The 26,722-nt window shown below is 42.2% G+C and overlaps 1 protein-coding gene across 2 annotated transcripts in view; it reads right to left on the bottom strand.

The window, feature by feature from the left end:
• MRPL1 (mitochondrial ribosomal protein L1) overlaps window positions 1-26,722 on the bottom strand; it is a 90,647-nt gene that overhangs the window by 33,563 nt on the left and 30,362 nt on the right. For both annotated transcript variants that reach the window (XM_040966560.1, XM_040966559.1), the window contains exons 4-7: window positions 24,145-24,228; window positions 22,141-22,212; window positions 17,880-17,991; window positions 1,284-1,390 (exon numbers count right to left, since the gene is read on the bottom strand). In XM_040966560.1, coding sequence (XP_040822494.1) covers window positions 1,284-1,390; window positions 17,880-17,991; window positions 22,141-22,212; window positions 24,145-24,228 — 375 coding nt within the window. The remainder of the gene's footprint in view (window positions 1-1,283; window positions 1,391-17,879; window positions 17,992-22,140; window positions 22,213-24,144; window positions 24,229-26,722) is intronic.

The following is a 26,722-nucleotide window of genomic DNA, read 5'->3' as shown; positions in this document are numbered from 1 at the left end:
GCACACACAGAATAAACAAAGCTGACCCTCTGACAACGACGGGATTGCAGGGAAGAAGTGGCACATGCATTAGAAACACCAGCTCCCATGCATCTGAAAATTCACATATACCTCTTGAATCCCCAGGCCCAAAACTTAACTACTCAAAGCCTACTGCTAACTGGAGAGAGCCTGTGGGTACATGAACAGCCAATTATGCATGTTATAAGGTCAAATTGACAAGTTACGTGTACCGCACACGGTGACAGGAAACATGGAAGATGAGTTTTTACTGAAATAAGCAGTTAATGATATGTTACTGATGCCAAAGCACGTGTGCAGCCAGGAGAAGGCTATGAATTCCTACAGGAGTACAGCAAGTCCTGTGGTTAATTTCACACAGTTGAGATTTAACAGTGCATTAAATAAAAATAACCTTTATATTTGTTCACATTTATATTTTTATTTTTACTATATGTATTTATATTACTTGTGTCATGAACAGCTTGTAAGTTTTGTGTTTCAATACATTTTAATTTTTATAATAGATTTGTGTATATTTTATAACAGTAAATGATGAATTACTGCTGTTAGCCCGGAGGGCCCAGGAACAGGGAGAAAGCCCAGCAGTGGTGCAAAAAATTCCCACCAAGAATAGCCACCCCGGACTCATTTAAACGGAGCCGACCAATCAGAACAGAACACACCCCTTTACTTCAAGCCCCATCACCACCACTACATAAGGAATGTGCGGCTCACTGCAGGCACAACTTCAGCAGCCCGCTGCCTTGGGGACCGATGAACCTCCCCCAGGAGCAGATCTCAATAAACCTGGTTTTATCATCATTCTGGTCTTGGTAGTCCCAATGTTTCAGGGTGTTTTTTTTTTTTTTTTAATCTAGCAACTGCCAACCTACATGTTTTGGATGCATTAGCTTTTTCTTATTTTTTGCTACTATTTCTGAGCTACATAGTTCTAAATTCTCTCAACTCACTACAAATCTCCCAGAAATCCACATACCAATGGACCCATTCAGTGTAAACCCACACTGCTGAGGGTCAACTGTGAATGTCCGTGAGGAACACCTAACTCTGGAAGGAGGGAATCCTCAGGAGTGTTAATAGTTATCTGTTCAATCCACAGAATTTTAAAAATTATCTAGGTGTACATTTCTTGCCACCCCCAGTGCTAATGTCAGGAATGAGCTCAAACGACCAATACAACGTGATAACGTGATAACTAACTAACGGATCACTTATCAAAGAAGAAAGGAGGATCATTGGTCCCTTCCGCCATCACTTACTGTCGCGATTTTGGTCTTGAGAAAGTTCTCCCTTTCTTCATCTACTGCAATTTCTTGTCCAGTTTTAAATAACTCAAGCATTTTGGGAATGTCACGGCCAATGGAATCTGGTTAGAAAAATTTAAAAGTTCAAAATTATCACTTATATCTAAACAAGTACCAACACATAACTCGTGTAAAGATACAGCAAATACACGGGAGCAGATGGAGCTGGTCTGGATGCTTGTGTGAGCGGTCCTCCTCTCGTGAGTAGAGATGGGACCTGCCACTCGCCTCTAATCCAGGCTCACAATGCTTGCGTGGACATGAATGTGACTCGAGACTGTGTGCTGTCCTAGGGGAGACGCCCTTCCTGGTTTAAAGCTGAGTCTCATGACCTGTCATGGGACATGGTCATGGAGCCAGAGGCTGAGAGCAGCCTGGGGGAGCAGACAGCCAGCAACCAACTGACACACTCAGCCAACCAGGAACTGAAGTCTCCCAATAATCACGTGATTCTGCAAGTAGATCCATCCTCAGGCAAGTCTCAGATAAGACTGCAGCTTCAGCCAACACTGGTATGGGAGTTGTGTGAGTCTATTAAGCAGAGAACTCAGTTCAGCTGTATACACATTCCTGGCACACAGAAATGGTTAAATGTGTGTTGTTTTTAAAGTCACTAAAATGGTGGTAAGAATGTTATATCGTTACAGCTATAAATAAATACATGCAATGGACACAGCATATTTTCAAAGCAGATTAAAATAATATAAAATAATTTACAATAAAAACTACTAGCACAATCTTGAAATCTTTGAAGGACTTTCCACTACTTTTGCCAAGTATGTAGACGGCTTGCTTTTCCATAAAATCAAATACTAGAAAGCAGCAAGATTGAGCAGTGGAAAACACCACAATGAATGAGGAGGTTTATTATGCACACGTTATAAAAACTGGCAGAAGGAGCCATGCACGATAGCCTAGTGGCTGGAGTCCTCATCTTGCATACACCAGGATCTCATATGGGCACCGGTTTGTGTCCCAGCAGCCCCACTTCCCATCCCAGATCCCTGCTTTTGGCCTGGGAAAGCAGTCGAGGACAGCCCAAAGCTTTGGCACCCCACACCCGTGTGGGAGACCTGAAAGAAGCTCCTGGCTCCTGGATTCGGATCAGTTCAGCTCCGGCCATTGCAGCCACTTGGAAAGTGAATCAATGGATGGAAGATCTTCCTCTCTGTCTCTCCTCTCTGTATATATGCCTTTTCCATAAAAATACATAAATCTTTTTTTAAAAAATGGCACAAGAAAAATCAAGGTCTAAGATTTAACTTACTGCACTCTAATGTCACTATAGCCTCTATTCGAGTGGAGAAAAACAAAAGAAAAACTAAGATTTCTAAAAAAATATACAAGTGATTCAAACAATAAATTACTCTCCTATGCTTTAGTCATTCATTAAACCTAAATTTTTTATAAAATATGCATGGTTAATATTTAACTTGAAAATGTTTAATTCTGTGCAAAGATGTGAATTGTCTGAAGGGCAAGTAACATCAAAGAACAAAGCATCATTAAAGAGACACTACTGCCACCGTGCACATCTTCCCTTCAGGAAAGATCTCATCACCCCGTAGCAAATGTTGCTACCACAGAGTTATTTTAGAACTTATTCTGCCCAGCTGTAGGCAACTGCCAAGATTGCCTTGTACCTTACCAAGCATTACAATGCTGGGAAAGAAGCAGCTAAGATCTGGCAGGCAATCTGGATCTGGATAATGCCAAATTTGTGTTGACTATATGAGTGTGCCAGCATAGTTCCCTATTCCATTTTTTTTAAGATGAAGGGAAGGAGCCCAGCACAGTAGCCTAGTGGCTGAAGTCCTCACCTTGCATGTACCAGGATCCCATATGGGTGCCAGTTTATGTGCCAGCTGCTCCGCTTCCCATCCTGCTCCCTGCTTGTGGCCTGGGAAAGCAGTCAAGGAGACAGCCCAAGGCCTTGGGATCCTTCACCTGTGTGGGAGAGCTGGAAGAGGCCTCTGGCTCCTGCATTTGGATCAGTTCGGCTCCAGTCATTGCAGCCTGCTACCCATACTGGCACACACAGGAACCAGGGCTGGAGGCCTAGTGTGGATTACCGGGGGGTTGCTCCAACTAGGCTGTACACTGATATGTGTGAGGGATGAGTGTGTGGTGGGTAGGGTTAGGCTGGGTCCCAGCATCCATTGGTTTGCATATGAGATGAGGCTGTGTGTATGTGTGTGCGTGTGTGTGTGTGTGTGTGTGTAGGCTCACGGACTAAGCTGGACCCCATACTGTCTGGGAAACACAGGAGTTAGGTCTGGAGTCACTTCAGATGAGGTCTCTTTGGGAATCTGCCCACAATCCCCTATCCACTGCCCTGAACTGGACCACTGGACTCAGAACTCCAATTACAGTGAAAATCACAGGATCTGCGGTTTGATCATCGAGTGCACGTCTCAGAACTGGGTCTCCATGGCTGCTGAGGCCTGTGCAGTGGATGGCATGCCCAGATGCTCATAGAGAACATGAGAACCAGTCCACTGAACCTTGCAGAGGACGTCCAGTTCCATGGAGGGAAGAACCAACTGGACATCTCTCCCAGTCAAGCTTTTACAGCAAGTATCTGGGCAAATGGAGACTCTAACATGGACTACGTCAGCCAACTGACCTTGGAAGGACTTCCTCAACGTTGGCACAGTGAGATCAAGAGCATCTCAGAACCACTGAAACCACCTGAGCAGCACCCCTCAAAACATGCTCCACATCGGGGACCCCAGATAACAATGGTGGCCATCCTCCATGCCCGGGTACTGATGCAGTCAGGTGGCTGACAGCGGCCCTCTCCCCTTCTCTCCCTACTTTCCCCAGATACAGGAAAAAAAAAGACTGGAGGCAGTGGTCTCACCCACTTTCCCCTATTCCTCAACCCTCCCCACCCATCGGTGAGCCACATGGGCATGTATCCCTCTCAACTGCAAGAACATCATTAAAAATAAAATGAATTTATTATATAAAAAAAGAACTTATTCTGGATGATTCAGAAGCAGTTCATCTTTAAATGAAAGCAATCACTCACCAGAATCTTACAATCTATTAATCAGATAACAAATAGATGCATTGCTAGAAGAATTACTTAAACACAAAGGTTTTTCAGACATGCTGCTGTAACTACACAGTAAACAGTAACAAAGACAATATAATGATGAACAGTGAGACGCTAGTGGCAGTATTCCAAGAAGACACATCTGGTTAAAGCATTTGTATTTAAAATGCATCACTGATACGTATCTTTGGCGTATTTTTTTATAAGAACAGTGTTTTGTGCACAGTGACAGCAAGAATTAGTCAGGGACTAGCCAGAACCCACACCCCATCAATGCCTTCCTAACGTTCCAGAACTGTCCAAAAGCCATCTCTTTTCTGTGCCCCGAATCCCACCAATGCTCACCCAGAAAGTGACGCTACCCGCCTTTCTCTACATGCTCAACCTTCCCAGCTTTCTGAGCTAATCTTCACTACTTACAAACCTATCAACTCTCCCAGCTCAAATAAAACGAAACGAACAAGTCTCCCATGATTTCACAATGCCTCCCAGCTTCCCTCCACACTTCACATTCTTTAAAAAAAAAAAAAGTACTTCTCTACTTCCTTGTCTTACATCTACTTCAATCAGATTATCAATTTTATTACATTTCTAAAGAATTTTGGTCTTGCAAATCCAATAGTCTCTCTGTCTCACGTTCCTCTGACCTTATTAGCAGCAGTTTAAGGAGTCTCTCCTTTTCTTACAATATTTTGCTAAAATTACAAGAACTTTTTTTTTTTCATTTTATTTGAAAGGCAGAGAGAACAAGCAAAACCTTCCTCTCATGCGTCCCCTCTCCAAAGACCCACGCTACCAGGGCTGGGCCAGGCAGAAGCCAGGAGTGTGGAACCTATCTCGCGTTTCTCACATGGGTGACAGGAACCCAAGAACTGAAGTCTTCTGCTGTCACCCAGAGAATGTATTAGCAGGAAGCTACAAACAGAACTGGGTCTGGACTTGACCCCAGGCACCCCGATCTGGACTGCAGGAGCCCCACGTGGCACCCTAGGCGCTGCACCAAATGCTCAGGTTCTTAGAATGCCCAGACTTCTCCCCTGAAACAGCTGCTAATGGTTGCTCCCCTCCATTAGCACTGGCTGAGCGCCTCCTTCCCTCAGCCCACGTCCAAAGTCTGAGCTGCCTCGGGGCTCAGTCATCCGGTCTCTCATGTTCTATTCATGCACACTTCCCCAAGTGATCTCACCCAGACACACGGCCTGAAATACCCCAGATCCATTTCTAGTTGCTGAATGTGCATCTCAGGCTACGAGCACAGGACTTCTAGCCACAGGCAGGTCATTGGTAAGAAGTCACTATGACAGATGTTAGAAGAACAAATAAATGACTTCACAGTTTTGAATCTAATATCCCTGAGGTGATGCAATGGTAACGAAGTGGCAAAGGACAGAGCTTAAGAAGGAAAGAGTCCCACACAAACACAGAACTGATAGAACACTAAAAAAAAAAAAAAGGTATACAATTAGAAATAAAAAAGCTTCTAGAAAAGGCAATGGATTAGTGCTGATGCAGGCATTAACTTTAAGTCAGTCTCATTATGAAACAAGTACAAATAAAATGTTCTTTATTGTTGTAAATTCTTTTGCCTTTCTCTTTAATTTGTATTTCTCTAGTGACCAAGATGTTTCAAATCATTTCATGTGCTTAATCACCAATGCTCTATACCTTATACATCCGACTGAATCTTTTGCCCTCTTAATTCTTTTTTAAAAATTATTTATTGCAGAAGAGAGAGAAGGAGAAAGCATACTCACACATCCCAGTTCATTCCTGAGAGGCCGAAATAGGATGATGACAGACCAAAGTTGGAAACTAGGGTGGCAGAAACTCACCTAAGCAACAGCAGGCAGCCCAAACCTACGGCCGGAGCAGGACACCACTCCAGACGCAACCCAACCAACATCTTAACCACTGAAGCAAAACCTGCCCTATAACCCTTCCCTTTAAAACTCGGGTTGGGGCCCAGCGTGGTGGCGCAGTGGTTAAGGTCCTCGCCTTGCATGCCCGGGATCCCATATGGGCGCTGGTTCTATCCCGGCGGCCCCGCTTCCCTTCCAGCTCCCTGCCTGTGGCTCGGGAAAGCAGTCGAGGACGGCCCAAAGCTTTGGGACCCTGCACCAGTGTGCATGTGAGACCCGGAAGAGGCTCCTGGCTTCGGATCGGCAGAGCATCAGCGGGGGGAAAAAAAAAAACTCGGGTTGGGGCTGGTGTTACGGTATAGTGGCTAAAGCTGCTGCCTAAATATTCCAGCTCCTATCCAGTTCTCAATTGACACCATGGAAAAGCAGCAGCAAATGTTCAGAGCGCATCTGCCACTGCCGTCCCTATGGAAGACCTGATTAAACTCCTGGTTCCTGGCTTTGGCCAACCTCTGTCCTGACAGCCGTGGCCACGTGGGGAGTGAGACGGCCGACAGAGCTCTCCCTCCCTCTCCTTCTGCCTTGCAAATAAATACATTTTTTAAAATAATAATAATAATCATGTTTATAGTCTTACTGAGTCCTAAGCATTCTTAATGTATCTTGCATACAAGTGCTTGTTTCGCATGAGCAGTTACTTCAAAACGTCTATGGAAAATAAAGTTTTACCTTGATGAAAAACATTTTGAAAACAATGCATATTCATATCTGCACTAAATATTTTCCTCCAATAAATGACTTGTCTTGTCATTTTAATTCATCCCTAACACTGACAATCTTTGTGTTCTCTGATGTTTTTTAAGTGCCACTTAAGTGTTATCAATTTGATTGATTTTTTCAAACAACTCTTTTTGCTTTCAATGATCTTCTGATATTCCTTTCCATTCAGTGTCTTCCACGCTGATCTTTGTCACTGTATTATTTCCACTTAGTTTGGGTTTAATCTGTTACTTCCTCAGTTCTTAAAGTAAAAGCTTAGCACAGTGGTTTAGATAATTCTTTTCTAAATTTAGCCTTTAAAGTTTAAAATTTCCCTGCAAGAACTGCTTCAACCGCTTCCCACACATCTTGTGTTTTCATTGTCACTCAGTGGAAAGCAGTTCAGTCTCTTCTTTGAATTATTCAGTTGGTGGGTAGTCTCCTTTTAATGTTTGCAGATGGGTCTCATGATTTGTGGTTTCTAATTTAATTTAGTTATGAACAAAAAATACACTGTTTTTGACTTAAAATTTCCTAATTAATAGGACTTATTAAAGACTTGACTTGGAACCCAGTGGCTGGAACCACTGGCAGTGCTCAACACTTGATGAGGAAGCGCTCTGTAAATAACAAACAGGCCGTGCTGGCTGACAGCATGATTCCGATCCAGCGCATCCTCACTGATTTTTCAGTTTGTATATTCTGTCAGTTAACTGAGAAAATCAAAATCTCCAACAATACTTGGTGATTAGCCTACTTCCCCTCTCAATTCTGTCACTTGTTGCTTCACTTGTCACTTGAGGCTCTTTTTCACAGGATCTCCCTCTTTTCCGGTAGTAATATTCCTCGACTTGGAAGTCAATTCTGTCCAGTATCACCTTCACCAAACAACTCAACAATGCTCACTGTTTCCACGACATAACTCTACCTATCATTTTACTTTGTCTTTTTGTATGTTTCAGTATCAAAGTGTCTCCTATATATTTACAGTATAAACTTGCAATTTTTTGTCATTTTATGGTGGTAAACTGTTCCTGTAGACGAAGTGTGCAGTCCATAACTGCTGACATAGATTAATTTATATCTTTATATTAATATTTATATTTTCTATTTATTTCATATTATGTTATTGTTTATTTTTGTTCCTCCTTTATATTGTTATTATTATTTTTTTAAGTTGTAGGCCAGTGAGAGAGAGAAAGTGTAGCAGAAGCAAAACACTGCAGAACCATTCACTGGTTCATTCCCGAAACGCCTATAACATTTGGCGCTGGGTCAGGCCAAAGCTGGAAGCCAGGAATTCAACTCAGACTGCCCACATCGCTGGAAATGACTTAACCACCTGTGCCATGCCCTGCTGCCTCTCAGGGTGTGCATTAAACAGGAAGTTGGGATTGGAAGCACAGCCAAGACTTGAACGTAGGCTCTGGGGTAAGGGCTGTGGGCATCTTAAGATTGAGGCCAAACAATTCTCACTTTTTGTTTACAGAAAAACTTTTTAGGATATCATTTTTGTCCCTCTTAGTTTTATGCTATATCGCTTTGTGTGCTTTTTACTTGCTTTAGAGAGCACGATGCACACTTTATCACCACCTACTTCATGTTAACACTGCCGATACACAACAATTGGTGTCAGCTCGTTTATTCCCCTTGCCTAGTGATATAACCCTCATGCTCTTCACTTCCTACATGTTCATCTTGAAAATAATACTCACTAGCTACTCAAGAACAAAATTAGGAAATCACTCTAGATTCTTCTCTCCCCCCCCTCCTTCACTGTACCACCAAGACTCTTTTCCTTCATTATCTGTTACCTTCATTCCTGCAACAGTTTTCTCACTGCCATCTAATCCTAATATTTCACATACCTCAAAACCTCTCTCTACCACTCACACACTTTCTACAGCAACCATCTTATTCCCGCTTCAGAGCAATACCTTGCAATGACCCTGTTTGCAAACAGGATAAGATCTAATCTTCATGGTCAGGCACAGAAGGCCCTCCTTGAGCTGGCCCCTAGCCTATCACGGTCCAACTCCATTGAACAGTACTATCTGATATCACTTTATGTACCAAATGATAGAAAGCTACTTATAACTTGCTGAACACACTGGCCCTCTTATGCTTCCATACATTAGCAAAAGCCACTTTCTTTCCCAGGAAACATCCTTCCCACGCATGTTAGAAAAACAAATGCCTATTCATGTTTAGCATTTCAACTGTCTTCTTGGTCTAATTTGATTCTGCAAAACAGTGCTCCATTCTTCCAACTCATGTGCACACTTCCCACTGCCACATCTACAACACGTTAGCACAGCAGTCATGTTCTGATTTCCCAGTGCGCATCTTCCTGAGAAATACCTTTCACTCTTCAATCCTCAATATCAATTGAAGTATACAAAATACTGTGTGCTTATTCAACAAAGGAGTTATGAAGGCATAAGTGGCACACAAAAACATGAAAAAGAATAAGTTCTCTTAACATCATAGCAGAAAATGAACTGTTAATTCAGAACTGTGGCAGGGGGGCAACTGTAACAGTGACACACATGGTACATTTACTTCAAGTGCTCCGTTCGTGCTATACCCTATATACATTGTCACAAAAACCTTATGTAGATCTTATGGCAAAATTCATTTTGTAAAATAAACGGAAGCAATAAAGCGTGTAAAACTCAGGGCTGGTGACGTGGCATAGCACATTAAGACTTCTGCAGCACAGGAATCCCACACAGGCATCTGCTGTAGTGCGCAGCTGCCCCACTTCCAAAGCAGCTTCCTGCTTCCTGCTAATGGCCTGGGAAAGCAGTGGAGGATGGCTCAGGTCCTTCTCTTTCCACATGGGAGACTGGGAAGAATTTATGCCTTCTGGCTTTGGACCAGCCCAGTTCTAGCCATCATGGCCATTTGAGGAGTAGACCAGGTGAAAACTATCTGTCTTTTCCCTCTGAAATTTCGGCCTTTCAAATAAAAATAAATAAATCTTTTTAAAAATGTTCAAAATTGGGCCCGGCTGCATGGCCTAGCAGCTAAAAGTCCTCGCCTTGAAAGCACCAGGATCCCATATGGGCACCGGTTCTAATCCCAGCAGCTCCACTTCCCATCCAGCTCCCTGCTTGTGGCCTGGGAAAACAGTCGAGGACAGCCCATAGTCTTGGGACCCTGCACCCGTGTGGGAGACCCGGAAGAAGTTCCTGAATCCTGGCTTCGGATCGGCATAGCATCGGCTGTTGCGTTCACTTGGGGAGTGAATCATAGGACGGAAGTTCTTCCTCTCTGTCTCTCCTCTCTGTATATCTCACTTTGTAATAAGTAAATAAATCTTTAAAAAAAATGTTCAAAATTTTCTTGGAGTTGACATTTGGGGCTTTAGATGTTTGGAAGGGGGTCAGCACAGTGGCTCAGCTGGCTGCTCCTCTGCTTTGCCGCACCAGCATCCCTAAGGGCATGGCGTGGTGTTTCAACAGACTAATCATCACTGTATTCCGTATGGATCCCAGTTGTGTTTCAGCTGCTCCACTTCCTCTACTTCCCATCCAGCTCCCTGCCTGTGGCCTCCCCTGGGAAAGCAGCAGAGGATGGCCCATGGTATTGGGACCCAAGTGGGAGATCCAGAAGAAGCTCCTGGCTCTTGGATTTAGATCAACTCAGCTCCAGCTGCTGTGAGGAATAAACCAACGGATGGAAGATCTCTCTCCCTCCTTTCCTTCTCTCTGTAATTCTGCCTTTCTAATAAAAATAAATAAAAGGGGGGCAGGGAGAGGAAGGTGGGGACCCAGGCACAATAGCTCAATGGCTAAATCCTCGCCTTGCAAGCACCAGGGTCCTATATGAGCACTGGCTCATGCCCAGGCTGCTCTACTTCCCGTCCAGTTCCCTGCCTATGGCCTAAGAAAATAGCAAAGGATAGGCTAAAGCCTCAGGAACCTGCACCTGTGTGGGAGACCTGTAAGAAGCTCCCAACTTTGGATTGGCCCAGCTCTAGCAGTTAAGGCGTCCTGGGGAGTGATCTTTCTGTCTCCTTCTCTCCGTAAATCAGCCTTTCCAATAAAAATAAAATATACCTTAAAAAATAAAAAAAGATGTTTGGGACATCTGTATTCCCTGTTACAGTGTCCAGAGTGAAATCCTAGCTCTGGGCCCCACGCAATAGCGTAATGGTTAAAGTCCTCACCTTGCACGTGCTGGGATCCCATATGGGCGCCCCACTTCCCATCTAGCTCCCTGCTCGTAGCCTGGGAAAGCAGCAGAGGATGGCCCAAAGCCTTGGGACCCTGCACTTGCATAGGAGACCCGGAAGAGCTCCTGGCTTCAGATTGGCACAGCTCCAGCCGTTGTGGCCACTTGGGGAGTGAGTCAGTGGATGGAAGAGCTTCCTCTCTGTCTCTCCCCCTCTCTGTATATCCGCCTTTCCAATACAAAAATAATATTTTTTTAAAAAATCCTAGCTCTGCTTCCAATTTCAGCTTCCAGCTAATGCATACCAGATGCTGACTGAGGCGGTTGGGTGCCTGACACCTGTGTGGGAAACCTCGCTTGGGCTGCTGGCTCTCAGCTTCAGCCTGACCAGCCCCAACTGCGAAGGGCATTCAGAGAATGAAGCAGCAGATGTGAGATCTGTCTTCTGTCTGTTTCTGTTTCTTGTTCTCTCCGCCGTGCAAATAAATACGATTAAACATTATAAGTGTTCTTAAAATCACAGTAAGTTAGATAAAGCCAACACTAGGAGATAGTGATTTTAACCACCATTCTATATTGTTTTCAGTATAATTTAATGTTAAGTTGCCATGGCTTTCTACAGCTTTCCTATCCCTTCTTGCTATGGAATTGCCCTCCTCTCTTTTCCTGTTTTATGTGCTTTTATAGTATTTTCTTTTGTTTTCTTTCATCTTTTCACTTTTTCTTCCTCTAATTCTCACAATCCAATCTCCAATGAATGTAGTCTGTTCTGAACTATAAGATGGGTATTTCGCCATGATGTACCTTTTCTTTCCTCCCTTTACTAAGTAAGGTGAAGGTATAGAAAGCAAGGATGAATTAGAATTATACATGTAAAAAAGACTCCCATGAAAACACAGACCACTGAGAATAGACCTTTGAATGTGGAACAAAATGTGACTATAATTGAAAGAAACATTTTCAGTTAATTATGGTAGTGAAGACTATAAAAAAAAGCGTAACACATGGAAAGGAAATGGTGACAGTCAAGAGCTGTAAGCAACTCGTATGGAAAACTTGGTACAAAGCAGCAGCGAGAACCAAGAGCACAGGCAGAAGCACAGGTGAGAGGGCCGCATCCCATAAGGGGCCGGTGCAAGTCCCAGCTGCTGCACTTCGATCCTGCTCCCTGCTGCAGTGCCTGGGAGAGCGGAGCAAGACGAAACAGACTTGGATCTCTGCAGCTAACTGCGAGCAACTGGATGGGGCTCCTGGCTCCTGGCTTCACTCGGGCCCAGCCCTGGCTGACACGGCCATCTGGCCAGTATAACTGTTTCAGTGAAACAAGCAAATCTTAAAACACACGATCTTCACTTAACAAAAACAAGGGTGAATCAAATGATGGTCAAAAAGGAGACAATGTTTCCCTATTTGTTTAACTAGAGAAATCAGAGCAGGACCAAGTACTAATGTCAAACTGCCTGCTGTAAGAAACACAATGATTAGTTCCACCATGTTAGAGACCGTATTTGTCTTGTTCATATCTATCACACCCAAGGCTGGCACATGGAAATGTATAGTCAATTACTGTAAATAAGTCTAACTGGTGCAACTGATTAGAAACAAAATGTAAGCTTAAGTCGTAAAAGTATAACTTCTGTGACGTAAGGAGCCAGACATACATTAACACATGTGTTAAGCAGGATCAAAGAAAACAGGTGTTTTTTTTTTTTTTTTGAGGAAAATGGGCTTTCTGAAGGAAAATGAATTTATGTGAAATGGAAACAAGCCCTACAAGCACTTAAGACTTGATGTAATTGCTCTTGTCCAATAACCCTGTTAGACGGGTGTGAGCCCTTTCCCTGGGGACAGCTCAGGGTACTCTCCACTGCCCTGCACCACAGGCCAATAAGGTCCTGGGAAGATTTTCCAGAACTCCACACCTGGAAACTCCCCACCTGGTACTTTCCCAGGTTAGAGGGAGGGAGGGGAGAACCAGAGGACCCATACTCATATCCATAAAAACTCCAACCCAAAATGGGATGGACTCAGTTCTTAATGAGATACCCGCCTGGCCTGGCAGGTGCACTCGCTGCATTACGCCTGGCTAGCATGCTTTCTGCTACTCTGCCTCATGCATGAGTTCTATCTTGCAAAAGACTAGACCCTCTGAGCAGCTATGTCCAGTAACGACAGCAAACAAAAACACAGTGATAACGGGAAGTGCAGTGGGGTTGGGGTGGTAACAGTTATTATCAGGAAGGCACTGAAGCTGCTTAGCTGATATTTGTATAAGAAAGTCAACAAGGCAAATAAGCAAAGAGCATTTCAGACAGATGGGACAGGACGTGTAAAGAGCTGAGAAGTAGAGAGAGTGAACGTGTGACAGAAAGAGCAGGGAGGAGATGATGGGGGACCAGGCCCAGCTGCAATACGCCCCTATTCACCTAGAGTCATCTAACAGTACTTCATCACTGCTGGAGTTTTTCACACTTGAGTAACTTTTAAACTAATACATGAGACATAAAATTTGCAGGGAACTTTCAAATTGATTACTCTACAAAAACTGCGTCCCAGCATACTTACTCATATAACCACAGCAATCTCACTGTTTCAATAATGTAAGCAAAACTGAGGTACAACATATTATCCCATGAATATAAAAAAATTCATATTAGATTTCAATAATCTTACTATTTCTTAGTCTCAATTGACACAGGACAACTTCTGTATAGAAAGCTTTGTCCTACTCAGATGTGAACTAGACAGGGGGTGTTTAAAGAGAAATACACATTAGTAAATCTAATTTGCTAATCCTGTCCTTTTAGTGACCAAAAGCTTAAAATAACTTAAAAGATCTCAACTGTTTCCATATATACCACAATACCTATCATGGAGCTGACGTGTATGACATATTAATCCCACTAAGACATTTTTCATACTAGTATTGTTGGTTCAATAAATGCTAAATAATAAATTTAGGAATAAAAATGTAATCAGTAAATTTATTATAAAGAAAAGAATTTCAGAGGGCATTCATACTGGGATAAAAAAAAAGGAAGTAATATGCCAAAAGCAGTCAAACTGCTCAAAGTTTAAGAAGAAATTTCCAAAGGTTTCGGCTAATGAAACAAAAATGAAATACTGGGAAAACAATTCAAACATGCGTTTTAAAAATTTTGAGCATTTCTACAGTTACGTAAGAATTAAAACGAGTAAAACTGCAGCACTAAGCACACTGCAAACTGTGCACATTCCATCTTGCCAAGACGGTTCCCACCCATTCCCACCAGTAAAACAGGGACGAGCTGGGCAGCAATGAGCTCAGCTGCAGGGGCTTGTTGCTTTTCTAATTTCATCCACTTGTTCAGAGCCTGATTTCTATTTTACTCGAACGTCTCTGGGGTGGGTTTAAGCGGACTCAAATGGTCCTAAACAGGCATCTGAATAAGCACTGAAAATGCATAATAGAAACTTCATTTGTTCTAATGAACATCTGGTGTTTTGTTTTAACAATTTGACAGGTTAATCGCTTGTCTTCATGTTTAAAGAACACACATGGTTTTGCCAGGGCTGTTAAACAGTTTGTGTGGGGGTGAAAAGAAAATATTAGCAAAGGGGAAAGATTGGTCTGTATTTTTTACGGGTGCCTTGTTAAGCAAACAGGGGGTTGAGAAACACTCTTTAGATTCCTGACTGTGGCATATGAAAGGTGTGATTCATTATGAAAGTAGAAATAAAGCCCACTAAACACTTTAGCAGGAAACTTTTGCTATTTTGAATACAGAAATGTTATTTGAAAATATTTTAAACTCAAAAACAGTAATCCCAAATCTTTCAACAACAATATATTAAAAAATTTCAAAGTTAAAGAAAACAGAAACTAAGAGTACGGATAAAGTACAAAAGAGACAAAATTAATGTCAGAGAATACTAGTTCCCCACGCAAAGCAGGGAGTTAGTTGGACACAGAAGGAGTAGGCATCCATTTACAGTTTTAATGAACTATATTTAGTACTGCTTCCCTCTGACTTGAAGTTGAACTAAACTAAAAACAACATAAGAAGTATAATATTTTCATCAAATTCAATTGCAGCTTGGTCTAACTTCTTAAATCGCAATTAACTACTGGTGTTAACAAAGAGCAAAAGCCTGATTTCACAACAACAAAACTACTGTAATGAAAATTCCTAACAAGCCAAACCTCAATCTAAAATCTCACAACAACGTGATTAAATGGAGGCCATTAAAATAAACAAAACACAACACAACAAAAGAACTAGAGACCACAATTGCCTTTGCTTAAGTTACAGAACACAATCTAGAATTCAGGCAAGTGTCAGAACCCAATATGTATGAATAATTTTGGCAAGACTTTTTAGTTCAAAAAGGACGAAAATTTGAAAACAAAAAATCTATTAAAACAATTTCAAATATTTACTTTTTTAAGATTTATTTACTGGGGTTGGCATTGTGGCGTCTAATCTGGGCACTGATTCGTATCCCAGCTGCTCCAGCTCCAATCCAGCTCCCTGCTAAAGGCCTCGGGAAAGCAGCAAAAATGGTCCAAGTGCTTGGGCCCCTACCACCCACAGGGAGACCCAAAAGAAGCTCCTGGTTTCTGCCCGGCCCAGTCCTAACTATTGTGGCCATCTGGGATATGAACAAGATAGCTCTGCCTCTGCCATTCTGACTGTAATTCTAATTTCAATTAAACAAACAATTTTTTTAAAAAATTATTTACTGTGAAAGTGAATTACAGACAGGGAGAGAGATCTTTCATACACTGATTTCACCTCCTCACCCCAGATGGGCACAATGATCAACAACTGGCCAGGCTAAAGCCAAAAGCCAGGAACTTCTTTCAGGTCTCCCACGTGGGTGGCAGCGGTCCAAGCAAACAGGCCATCCTCCATTGCCTTTCTGGGTCATTAGCAGGCGACTGAAAGTAGAGCAGGTAGAACATAAACAAGCACCCATACTGGATGCCAGTATTGCAAGTGGTGGCTTCTCAGACTACACCGCAATGCCTGCCCCGCATTTGTTCTGTTTATACCGTAACATTTTACTTGAAATACCTATCAGAGCCATTGTCATGGCACAACAGGTGAAGCCACTGCCTGAGACACTAGCTAGCATCCCATATGGGTGCTGGCTCAAGTTCTGGCTGCTCCACTTCTGACCTGCTGAACCCCAATGCAGGCTCTGCGTACTCCCTGCCTCTATCAATCATAACGCATTTTAGGAGCCCCTTGGCTTAAATTTTTCAGCATCATTTGACTCCTCCCTTTCTCCTTCTCAACCTGTCCATTCATAACAACTTATTCACAAAGTCCTAAAGTCTCTAACATCTGTTCTGTCCCCTCCAGTCTCACTATGAAGTCCTTAGTCTCAACATTTCCTTTGTTAGCCTGCAGCAGTTACACTCTGACTGCCCTCCGTGTCCTCGATTTTGAATCACATCAAAACATTTCAGAAAACCCTTGCCAGATAAAAGTTCTAAAAAACAGATCATGTCACTCCCCATCTCAAAAACATCTAAGAATTTGTGCTGAATCAAAGTAAAAGTCCACCCTCACTAATCCATCACTCAACAAGGAAATCTGCCTTTCCAGTATCACTTCCTGTAATTTTCTTCCATTTCCTACAGCTAAATACAACTGATATTTCTTGTGCCTGGACCATAATTTCTGACTTACTTCACTGTCCTTCTGCTTAAAAAAAAAAAAAAAATCCCACCTGATTATTTCAACCAATTATTTAGAATTCAGTTTGAAAATCACTTCCTGGGCCCGGCGCAGTGGCACAAGTGGTTAAGGTCCTCGTCTTGCACGCCTGGGATCCCATATGGGCGCTGGTTCTAATCCCAGCAGCCCCGCTTCCCTTCCAGCTCCCTGCCTGTGGCCCCGGAAAGCAGTTGAGGACAGCCCAAAGCTTTGGGACCCTGCACCCGCGTGGGAGACCCAGAAGAGGCTCCTGGCTTCGGATCGGCATAGCATTGGCCGTTGTGCTCACTTGGGGAGTGAATCATTGGACGGAAGATCTTCCTCTCTGTCTCTCCTCTCTGTATATCCGCCTTTCCAATGAAAAAACAATAAAAATAAATCTTTTAAATAAAAAATCACTTCCTTTAGAAGGCCATTTTTATTTCCCACTACTGAACACGCACAGCACCGTTGGAGTTGGCTATCTAACTTGTCACACTTTACAACATGGTTAAATAGTGACCTTACTATTCTGACTAGATTTTTGATGGGAAATAAGTCCATAAGGGGAGGATGCCTTAAAGGACAAGCCAGCCGACTCATGGTCAGTCAGTATTCATATACTTGCTGAAAATGAGCTGACACATTCTATTGTTAAGAGATCAAGGCCTATTAAATAACATGATGTTAACATATCTAGAATACACATTTCATTAATTTGCTGCTGGCCGATGATCTAAGTTTAAAGAACCGGCATTATAAAACAATTTTTATAACAAAATATAAACATATAAAATAAAATTTTATAATAAGATTGTCTTGCAAATTAATTATCAATATTTGTTCCAAAGAAAAAATAATCCACATGCTCTTGTAAGCACAATACTTAACAATCAGTACATATTTATTCTACATACACATTACCTTTGTTTGCTGAGTGAGAAACTATTTACACTGTCCTTAAGAGGTTGTTTGCACTACTGAAATAATTAAAAGAACTTTTGCTTACTCCGAGTAAGTTTTGGAAATCTTTTTTTCAGTTTCTTCCTTAATGGATTAAGTTCAGGCATCATTTCTGGAATAGCTATATAAAAGTCTACTTGAATTTCATCATCCAGAATCTGAAAGTCAAATAACAAAGAAGATAGTCTTAGATTACATGCAAATAAGTATAATGTAATAATTTATCTTACTGAAAATAAGTATAATGTAATAATTTCTCTTTTGATTCAGGGAAAAAAAAGTATCAAGCACAGTTGTTCTGTTCAAACACTAGGAATTATGCTTACAAAATAGGAAAACCATCAGAAGCAAAGCATTTTCTTTTAAAAAGTCCCAGCTGCCATATATATACTTGTAATATTTACTTATCTTAATTCTTTCATGGGGCTGTTAGACAAAACAGAGCACTGATGTGAACAAGGCTCATTCAGTCCCACAAAGTTGAATTTGCATGCCCTTTAAAACTGAACAAGCTAAAGTTTTTGCAAAAAGATCACATGTGAACATAATAACAATAGCTGCCAGCCTCACTTTCTAAATTTAGAGCATCAAGAGAACTAAATCTACAATTATTTTCACAACTAAAACTAAAATTTTCCTTGCCACCAGTAATTAAAAATAAAAGAGTAGGAGGGCTGTTACTGTTTGTGCTCTATTTCCACTCGCAGAACAAAGAGATTAATGCTCGATTTTTAAAGGACACAGTTTGGGGCCAGCACAGTGATGCAACACGTAAAGCCAGTGCCGACAGCAGTGGCACCCCAAATGGACAAGGGTCTGAGTTCGAGATGCTTTACTGCCAATCCGGGTTCCTGCTGATTTGTCCGAGAAAGTGGCTGAAGACTGCAAGCTCGCGAGCCCCCGCATCCACACGGGAAACCTAGAGGAAGCTCCTGGCTCCAGGCTTCAGACCAGCCCAGCTCCAGCCTTGGCAGTCATGTGAGGAGTCCAGCAGCAGATGGAAGATCTCTCCATCTTCCTCTCTCTCTTTATCTCTCTCTCTCTCTAACTCTGCCTTTTAAATAAATAAATCTTTGTTAAAAATCAGATATTTGTTATCAATTCAGGCAAGCATCCAAAATAATTATACTTCGACCATTTTAAAAAATCACTTGAAAATGTACTTGATTATATAACTAAGCAAATTTTAGAAAACAATGTTGCCTGGGCAACAAACACATAACTAATGATTAGTTTTTGTGAAAACTTACCATAAATATGCCATTTGTAGCCTTGGTTTAGTTACACAGTAAATCCTAAAAACTTCAGCAAAATTAAGCAACTCTGGAATTCTATCTTGCTGTTACTATTATTTTTCTTTTTAAATTCCTTACTCCTTAGTAATATACTACACTTTTCTTAACAATAACAACTCACATTAAATGGGCACATTTCATGTGGCAAGCAGTCAGTCAAACATTTCACATGGTCTTTGTAACTATCACAGAAGGTGGGTACTAAAGTGGATCATACATTTCAGACAAGGAAGCTCAGAACTCGGAGCTCAGGGAAGACCAGCCACAGTACACTTGTAAGAGGCCGACTCAGAACTCAATGACAAGTGCTGTGGTTCTAGAATCAGCACCCCTGTCTCGTGGACCAAAAATACCATTTTGTGGGGTTTCTACTCCATTAGTACCTCTCTACACTAATTGTGTGTTCCTTTAAACTAAGTTTAAAATTATGCCCAAAGGTGATAGCAATAATTTTTTTTAGATTATCATGCCTTCTTTTTTAAAGATTTATATTTATTTTTATTGCACAATTAGATATACAGAGAGGAGGAGAGACAGAGAGGAAGATCTTCCTTCCAATGATTCAATCCCCAAGTGACCGCAATGGCTGGTGCTGCGCCATGCTGCACCAATCTGAAGCCAGAAGCCAGGAACCTCCTTCAGGTCTCCCACGTGGGTGCAGGGTCCCAAAGCTTTGTGCCATCCCCGACTGCTTTCCCAGGCCACAAGCAGGAAGGTGGATGAGAAGTGGGGCTACCGGGATTAGAACCAGCGTCCATATAGGATCCTGGCACGTTCAAGGCAAGGACTTTAGCCGCTATGCCACCTCACCAGGCCCATGATAACAATAACTGATCTTAAAATCTTGGGGATGGGCTCTGACACAGCAGCTACAATGCCACTTGGGACACTGATCTTCCAGATCAAAGGGTCTCAGCTCTGCTTCCAATTCCAGTTTCCTGCAAACACACATTCTAGAAAGCAGCAGTGATGGTTCAAGTGCTTCAGTCCCTGCCACCCACAGGGGAGGCCCAGAGGATCTCCAAGCCCCTGGCTTTGGCCTGGCTCAGTCCCAGGGGAGGCCCAGAGGATCCCCAAGCCCCTGGCTTTGGCCTGGCTCAGTCCCAGGGGAGGCCCGGAGGATCTCCAAGCCCCTGGCTTTGGCCTGGCTCAGTCCCAGGGGAGGCCCCGAGGATCTCCAAGCCCCTGGCTTTGGCCTGGCTCAGTCCCAGGTATTTGGGGATTGAACAAGCAGATAGAAGATCTTTGCCTCTGTTGCTCTGTGTACCTCTCTACCATTCAAAGCAATGTAGTAGCAGTAACAATAATTACAGTTAATTGGAATTATATAAAATTATTATCTTGGAATAATATAAAACTGTGGATAAAAATCATGTTCTTAGAGAAATGTAGACATAAATTGCTTTAAAATCTTTCTAAATATATATCTGTGATGTTTCAAAAAGTAAGTAAAATGAACTTAAGATCTTAGAAATGACTCAAAGTTTAGTATATTACCTTGTATTTTACATAAGTCAGAATAGCAAGCTAATTTAAATGCAGTCATGACAATATATGCACCGCAGTACTGAGTTTACTGTATAACCTAAATACTTTCTACAAGTAAATGGACAAGTTTCAAAAGATCATGGTGTAACCTGCAGGAACATACTGAGTCTGATCCTTTGCACAAGTGATGTTATTAACACGTCACCACTAGCCCTCCTAAAGAGAAATTCTGTGCCTATTACATTTTTTAATTAACTGGTCATTTGAGAGGCAGAGAGACACAGGCAGACAAAGCATCCAACTGCTGGTTCACTCCCCAGACATGCACAACGACCAGGAAGGCAATCAAGTCTCCCAAGCAGGTGGCAGGAACTCAGTTACCTGAGCTATCATCACTGCCTCCCGTGGTCTGCATCGGCAGGAAGCTGGAACTGACAGCACAAGTTGGAGACAGGTTATCAAACCCACCACTCTAATGTGAGATACAGCCATCTTTACCGAAAGGCCAAACACCCACTCCTTGTCACATTTTATACATCAAAGTATTTCAATTTTTTTGTATTTTCAGAAATATTTCCATACTTACTCTTTCCACTTCTCAAAAACAAAAAATATTGCTATTGTTTTTAAATAGGCTGTATAACCTCTTTGTTGGTCACTAAAAGCATGGTTCACAATCATTTGTCATCACCATGCTGAGCACATGCTACTCTGAACTGACTGGGAGATGAAACCAAAAGTGCCACATTATAGAGGTCAGATGCTCTTCTTTGTGATCAACTAAGGGACTCACGTTTTCACTCCTACAAAACTAAATAAATATTTGATCTTCAATAAAGACATCCACATGAGCTAAATCTCTGGGATTTCACTCTAAATCTCAAATTCAAAACCAGAGTCTCAATGCTCTTTCTAACCACCCACAAACTCCTATAAACAACGCAGAGGCAGGCACCCTCCTCCAACACCTCCTCTCCCCGCACCCCCCAAAAAAATCACACTATAAATCAAGCATAATCAATACCAAACGTGTCTAGTTAGTTTTTTCTTACACTGATTTTTAAAACTGAAAGAAACAGGCTGGCACCTTGCCTATCAAGTTAAAGCACTGCCTGTAACATCAACATTACCATCATCTGGGATCCAGTTCAAGTCCTGACTGCTCTACTTCCACTCCAACTCCCTGGTAATATGCCTGGGAAAGCTGTGAGACGGTCCAAGCACTTGGGCCTCTGTACCCACATGGGAGACCCAGATGCAGACAGGCTCCTGGCTTTGACCTGATACAGCCCCGGCCATTTTGACCATTTGGGAAGTGAACCAGCAGGTAAATCTCTCCATCTCTCCCTAACTCTGTCTTCCAAACAAATAATTCTTGAAAAAAGGAACAAATCTATTGCCTGTTCTACAAGGCCCTACTATCCATTTATCAAAACATATGACCCTAGTGATTCGTACAACATGCAATAAACCACTGGATGGTGAAGATAACAATAACGAATGAACATGAGAACAACACTGTACCTTCTGAACCAGATCAGCTCCTCCTGCAAAAGCAGCTCCATTCTCTTCGGCTATTTTAATCTCTGATGGGTTCTACCAAAACACAACATCAGCACATTAATTTTAAACAAGTTCAGTATGCTTGGAACTATCCCATAAGAAATGGCAGCACAGTTCAATATAAAAACTGTGGTTTCTTTTTCAATTGAAAATGCATGAATTGATGCATCTTCAATTAAATGCATCAGAACTGTAGATCCAGAATAACCTTAGTTTGTAGGTAATTAAAGAGTTTCATAGGTGACACATCAGCAAATACATCAGCCCGGGATATTAGGAACCCAAGCATCCAGTGCTACCAACACACTGCATCCCAAAAGTATATGATAAAAATATACCTACTTTTGCTAATTTAAATCAAGATATTTTGCCAAGCAAATATGAAAGCGGATTTTTTTTAATTTAAGAAATCAAAGAGCTATCATTTAGCCAGGTGTCTAACAAATTCAAAAGGAAACGAAGCAGAGTTATTTTCTTTCCATTTGTTCCATTTATACCACCTGATTTTACCATGAAAATGTTTTACTCCCTGAGTTACTATAGTGTTGTGGAATTCCAATGACTACATACCCAAATTTTCTGAAAAAAAAAAGTACTTTCTGTTTCAATAAGATAGAAAAAAAGTTTGCATTTTAGATTAAGAAGAATCAAAACATAAGACAAGCTCATAAGTATCGCACACACTTTTAATATAAAATTTATGATAACAGTTACAGATATATTTTAAAGACATTCATTTATCTGAAATACAGAAAGACAGACAGGGAAAGAGAGAATTTCCATCCTTTGGGTTCCTTCACAAATAACTGAATCCACTGGGGCAGAATCAGACCAAAGCAAGGAGCCAAGAACTCCTCCAGGTCTCCTACATGGGTGGTGTGGGTACAAGCATTTGGACCACCATGTGGTAATTCACACGAGCATGAATAGGGAAGTGGAACAGCCACAAAACCAGTCCCAATAAAAGCTATATTTACTATACTACTGTGGCTTATTACATAGGTGATTTTTTCATTTCTAGATTAAATTTTTTTAAAGTTATTGTTTCTGAGGCTCTTTGCATAAGCACTACTTAGTCTCTTTAAAATATCCTATTGGTCACTCTGTTTTGCACTTTCTGATTTCAAATAAATTAGACGGATAGTTTTGGGAACCAGTGTTGTGGCACGGCACATTACGTCACCGCCTGAACACCAATATTCTATATTAAAGAGATTCAAGTGTTTGGGTTCTAGTCTCCCAATGAGACACCTGGATTGAGCCCCAGCTCCCAGCACTAGGTCATCTCCAACCAAGCCCCAGCCATTGCAGAAAGCTGGCATGCAAACTGGGATTTGGAGAACATTCTGTCTGTCTGTCTGTCTCTCTCTCTCTCTCTCTCTCCCCCTCCTTCTTTATCTCTCTTTCTCTCTCCCCACTCCTCCCTCTCTCACTTGTAATGCAAACTGGGATGGGAGCACATTTTCTCTCTCTCTCTCTCTCTCTCTCACTCTTCCCCTCCTTACCTCCCTCTCTCACTTGGCATGCAAACTGGGATGCGAGCACATTTTCTCTCTCTCTCTCTCTCTCTGTCTCTCTCTCTCTCTTCCCCTCCTTACCTCCCTCTCTCACTTGGCATGCAAACTGAGATTTGAACACATTTTCTTTCTCTCTCTGCCTCTCAAACAGATTTTAAACATTTACAAACATTAAAGTAAACCTATTATTTTAGAAAAGAAATTTGAGTAGGAACCAACAGTCCATAGGATAAAATCCACATTTCAGTTTCTTGTGAGAAACACAATGTAGTAGATCAGCAACACTGAAATCTCTCCTCTGGCTTAGCTCTTTCTCAAATACTGAATTCAAAATAAGAGTGAGTGAATGCCACCATTTTCTCTAAGTATTCAGTTATTCTAATCACTGATTAATACGATCTCTTTTTAAAATGAAATTATATAATATGCAACAAAATAAGTTACTCACCCCTGTAAATACAGCAACTTTATTGATTTCGGAAGCAAATGGGTATGGAAAACCAACAACGCTGGCAAATGGCTCCACTCTTTTCTAAATACATGAGAGGAAAAAATTACAGAAAGTTATTTTCATCTAGTTCATATTCTATAAAACGCAACCAACATGTTTTCAAGGATGCTCTATTTCTTTTTTAAGATTTCTGATATTTACTTTGAAAGTGAGAGTTACAGAGACAAAGGGAGAGACTGAGAGAAACAGATAGGTCTTCTGTCTGCTGTTTTACTCCCCAGATGGCTGCAACAGCCAGTGCTAGGCCAAGCAGACGCGAGGAGCTTTGCCAGGGTCTCCACATGAGCACGGGAACCCAAGCACTTGGGTCATCTTCCGCAGCTTCCCCAGGACCTTCGAAGAGAGCTGGATCAGAACCGGAGCAGCTGCAACACAAACCAGCATCCTTATCGTAACTGGTAGTGGCTTTACCCTCTACACAATAGTACTGGCCCCAGCATGTTTTATCTCTAGCATACATCTATTGGTCCAGAACTAATGATCAACTATCATTTAAAACATTAAGAGATCCTCCTGGAGAATAAAGATGGCAGAATAGGGTAAGGACGCGTTTAAACACATGGAGAAACATCAGCCAGTGTGAAGCAGAGAGGACAGAATGACAGCAGGGGGGCACCTGGAGACTGACAAACACAGGAAAGCAGAGGACACCACTATGTGATGTTGCAGTGACCGATACCCCAGTGACATTCAGCGAGCTGTGATCTGAACTGCACCAGCAGTCAGAACTGCGCCAGGAACAAGGTGGGAAGAGTGTTCACAGGGAACTCAGGAGGTGAACCCAAAAAACTGCCCATCTGCTGCTCTGTTTGATTTGACCAAGAACAGAGACAGAGTGGCAGGTACAGGACAGGCGGTGGAGGAACAGCCCAGTCTGCCAGCCCACCTAGAGCCAAGGGTAGACTTCACCCCCTAGAGGTGCCACTGCCATTGGGAGCCACTTTGCATAGGGAAGCAAAGGATATGAGACAGGACTGAGTATGCACTGAGCTGGGAATAGCTCATTTCTGGCTTAGCAAACTGCAACAGCGTGGCATCCTACAGGTTTTACCTAAGATGGGTCTGGGCGGCCCTCAGACCAGATGGCCAACAGATCAAGAACTCTAGTAGTGGAACATCAAGCAACACCTCATACAGTACAGCGTGGCAAAGAATTTAAGACTGCAGGGGACAACAGTGAGCTGTGCATACACTGAGCTGCGAACAAGCTCACTGAGTTCAGGACATTACACTGGTCCCACAGGGAATATAATACTGACTTTGGCATCATACAGGTCAAAATAGGTTTATATGGTCCCAAGACCTAACGACCAACAGGTTCCAGTAACATCAATACCACCAACAATCTAGCTATACAGGACTCCTGGTGTCTCCCTAAACGTGGGACCCACTCCAACCGAAAGTGGGAGAAAGGTTGTAGCCTCAGCATGGTATCACAGGAAATGAAGGCTGATAAGCCACGAGCTGGGACTACTGAGATCATGGTGGAAGTCTAACATAAAAACCCAGATCCAGGGCCTAACGCCGTGGTCTAGTGGCTAAAGTCCTCGCCTTGAACATGCCGAGAACCCATGTGGGCGGGCGCTGGTTCTAATCCCAGCAGCTCCGCTTCCCATCCAGCTCCCTGCTTGTGGCCTGGGAAAGCAGTTAAGGACGGCCCAAAGCCTTAGGACCCTGCAACCGCCTGGGAGACCTGGAGGAAGTTCCAGGCTCCTGGCTTCAGATCAGCACAGCATCAGCTGTTGCATTCACTTGGGGAGTGAATCATTGGACAGAAGAGCTTCTTCTCTGTCTCTCCTCCTCTCTGCATATATATCTGACTTTGCAATAAAAATTTAAAAAGAAAAAAAAAAAAAACCAGATCCAGAACTCGCTGAGGGAGTGGCACAAGTGGCTGCAAACAAAGAATCCTGTACCAACCACAATAAGTAAAATCGAATTGCAGACCTGTGGGTGACACAGCTTAGAAAACTGCCCCAAGGAGAAGAATTTGATCACCCAAAGTGCAATGACAGTGAGCAAAACAGGAAACAAAGGCGTAATGAATATTACTGAAGACTCCCCTGCAAGGAACAAAAGCCTTTGCCAACCGCAGAGTTCACTGAGAAAGACAGCGAGAAAATAGGGGATGTAGAACTCAAAACACTTGTTATAAAGCTTCTTATCAACAGCGAGAAGCATGTAAAGCAGGCATTCAAGGAATTTAAGGAATATGTCATGCAGGAAATGAGAAAGCTGATATATCAGAAATGAAGAACACAGTGGAGCAAATTAAAAGTACAGTGGAGAATCTCCAAAATAGAATGAAGAAGGCAGAATAAAGAATCTAAATATTGGAAGATATTTCCTGTCACCAGGGGGAAACAAACAAAAAGCTGGAAGCAGAGCTGGGTCAAGCTAAAAAAAAGGTATTCAAGAATTGAAAGACATTATTAAAAGGCCAAAATAAGAGTTATGGGAGTCCCAGAAGGTACAGAGAGAAAAGCTGGGTTTAAAAATTTATTCAATGAAATAT

Source organism: Ochotona curzoniae, unplaced genomic scaffold (assembly GCF_017591425.1).
Source record: "Ochotona curzoniae isolate NIBS_2020 unplaced genomic scaffold, NIBS_Ocur_1.0 scaffold_4506, whole genome shotgun sequence".
Classification (NCBI taxonomy): Eukaryota; Metazoa; Chordata; class Mammalia; order Lagomorpha; family Ochotonidae; genus Ochotona; species Ochotona curzoniae.
Note: the sequence above shows the minus strand (reverse complement) of the source record. Positions and strands in the feature narration are given on the sequence as shown.